At 33.9% G+C, this 3,154-nt stretch overlaps 1 protein-coding gene across 1 annotated transcript; it reads right to left on the bottom strand.

The window, feature by feature from the left end:
* On the bottom strand, nt 1-846 carry LOC132176686 (heavy metal-associated isoprenylated plant protein 47-like). The gene is made up of 3 exons (XM_059588959.1): nt 774-846; nt 539-617; nt 1-463 (listed from the first exon to the last, which is right to left on the bottom strand). Exons 1-3 carry the CDS (start codon nt 777-779, stop codon nt 153-155), a joined length of 396 nt encoding a protein of 131 aa, XP_059444942.1. The 5' UTR covers nt 780-846; the 3' UTR covers nt 1-152.
* Nucleotides 847-3,154: the final 2,308 nt, after the last annotated feature.

Below are 3,154 nucleotides of genomic sequence, written 5' to 3'. Positions count from 1 at the left end.
TAATTATTTCAGCCATTGGCCAAGAGACCAAAAAATATTACAATAATCTGTGACACTAAAAGCAACAAAACTTGAGAGAAATTAACAAAGAGAAAAATCACACACATATATATATAAATCGGCTAAGGTTGCAAATAATAAGAAAATATGAATCACATGATGAAGCAGCCGCCGTCACTCGAATAGGGACCACGGACGGGTTCACAGTACATGGGCTCACAGTACATAGGAAATTGCGGATATTGATGACACATGGAGAACGTTGGACATTTCGGCTCCGGTGGCTTCTTCTCTTCCTTCTTTTCCTTCTCTTCCTTCTTTTCCTTCACTTCCTCCACCTTCAATATTGCCGCATAGCAAAACTTCTTCCTTAGCGAGCAAGCCAAATTAGCCGAGTCAACACCTTCGCCAATCACCACCACCTGGTCTTTATCTGACCCTTCTATTGCCACCGAGATCGCACCTATTGATTAAATTTTATAAGTATCTTCAAAATTAACCTGAAAAAAGTATTGAGCTTGATGCTAATAATTATTACCATATGTTTTTGCGGCAATCTTCAAGGCCTTGGTTCTGCATTTTCCACAGGTCATTTGCACCTTGATAACTATTTTTTGCTGCACCATAAGATAAAAAAAAAAAAAAAAGCATATACTAATTAATTTACTAAACCCAAATATATATATATAGATATCAAAGCATTTGATGCATGTTTTCTAGAACTAAAAGTAAAACCAATTGGCATGTGTTGCACATATACAATTGCATTGTACCTTCATGTTTTAGAGGAAGCAATAACCAGAAAGGAGTGGCTTTCGTGGGAGATCGAAGTAGTCTGTCTCTGGGAATCTTAATATGTGTCTATGGAGAACTTAAGAAGTTGTAGGGCTTTTTATATACGTACACGTGGTGGAGATTACTCGTTGACTAAGCTCGACCCCTAAAATATTTTTGTGTAGCAAGTCAATCCACGCGTTTATATCTTATGAATGACCTTTGATAATTGTCGGGAGTTGTAGGGTTGGAGGAGGGCTTGAAGGGACGAGGATTTCTACCATTTTAAAGAAATTGTATATTCTTAAATTATGTAATTTAAACCATTTTCGATCATCAAAATCTTACCTATTAAAAAAGTGGCATGTTATTAAGATAATCGAAAAGAATTTCCCTCCCATAAGGCCGGCTTCATTTTCACTTTTATATCGACACTTGTTATTCATAAAATTAAAAAAAACAAATTTTGATGCAAAACTTTTTTACAACATAGGGAGCAAGAACTCGGTGAAAATATATTCAATTCTCAACACTGTAATATATCACATTTTTAATATATAATATTTTTCAAGCGTTTTAATACTTACAAATAGTCAAAATCGCGTAATTTGAGAATCTTTTACTGCTTGCCCTGATCTTTTAATAGTTTGAACAAAAAACCATTAATAGTTTTGCTACAGTAACGTTGTATTTGGACCAAAAAACATTAATAGTTTGGCCCTACAAATTAAATGCTTAGTCCTACTCCCTACCCTTTGAAAGCTTGACCCTAGCAGAAAGTTGAAAATTAAACGGGAAAGCCTCTTATATATTTGAAAATTGTTTGATGTAGTCAATCACACGGATCGAAAAATCTATCCTCTGACCAAAACAAACCCTTAGGGATGCAAAGATAGGGATGAGCGTTGTGATACCCACATTATCACAATCTAAATACCTCACCATAGTATACTCAGAAAATCAAAAAGAAAGAGAGCAAATTTTTTATGTAGCATTCTTTATTGGCCGCAACACTCTAATACAACATACTTTCAAAAACGTTTTCCACAAATAGAGTGTCAAAAGCTTTCTCAAGCTTTCTTTTATATTATGGCTCTGTTTGTTAATTTCGACATAAACCTTTTATGAAAAAAAGTTTTCCTATTTTCTGGTGTTTAGTACGATCAAAGATTTTGGTTAAATGAAAAACACTTTCAATTGATTAAGAAAACCTTCTTTGAGCTTCACCTTCTCGTACATTCTCTCTTGTAATTCATTATTAGCCACAACTAGTTCAGTCGCCGGAAATCATCGGAATCTCCTAGCTACCAGAAACTGCTGGAAGCCGCTATTGTTGTCACTGATTTTTTGTACAAGTCAAAGGCATGAAATCATCTCGCTGAATATATTTTTCAATAAAAAGAATATATAAGCCAGACTTATTACTAATTGTATCAAGAATTAATGAATGATAAGATTAGGTTTGGTGAGTGGACCATGTAGTACTATGTATCATATATGTATGAGTCCAATATTATTCTGGTCCTCGTACTTCCAGAAACTTGGACAATTTCAAAGCAAACCGGCTACGCCAATCCTTCAATATATATATATATATATTACAATTAATACAAGTGGTCATTGTCTATAACCACCGAAAATGTGATATAAATTGTAAATTAAAAAGATGCGAATGGAAAAAGAGTGGACGCGTAACGCGGTCATATGTGAAAATCCTTTGTTAATTTGTTGAAGACGTGCGGATTAGAAGTCTTCCTCCATCTCTCGCAAATACTACCCATCAAAGACTCAATTCAAATAGCCGATTCAGATCTCATGATTTCCAAGTGATCATAAGCAACTTAAATAAATTAATAATATGGATGTGTTTGAATAAATTAAGTTCACTTGTAATTTTCGATCCGCTGATAGGAAGAGGTAAATTTAATTATTTATCCATTGCTTTAACACTTCCCCTCACGTGTGGGCTCAAACTTCTTTTTAATAAGTGAGGCCCAACGAGTGGAATATTTAATTTAAATGGGAGGTGGATTTGACGGAGTCAAAGTTCGATCCCATGACATTTGACTCTGATGCCATGTTAAACTATCAGTTATCCTAAAAATGTATATATATATATATATATATATATATAAAACATGTGGTTTTAGTTTAAGTCCTTGGTCTAGACCCTTTATTTATTTATTTATTATTTTTTATGGCATAGGTGAATGCCCTAGGTTTTGTCTAATTAGAAGACTTTTTCTTTTTTTAGTTTGATTCCTTGCATGGCTTTGTCTCGATTTATCTTTTAATTGTAAGTACAGTGTTGGGTCTATGGAGTAGCCTACATGGAGGCTCATCACAACAAAAAATAATAAAAAAAAATAAAATTCCACTG

The sequence above is a fragment of the Corylus avellana genome, chromosome ca3 (genome assembly GCF_901000735.1).
Source record: "Corylus avellana chromosome ca3, CavTom2PMs-1.0".
NCBI lineage: Eukaryota > Viridiplantae > Streptophyta > Magnoliopsida > Fagales > Betulaceae > Corylus > Corylus avellana.
The sequence above is the reverse complement of the archived record's forward strand: the minus strand, read 5'-3'. Positions and strand labels throughout refer to the sequence as shown.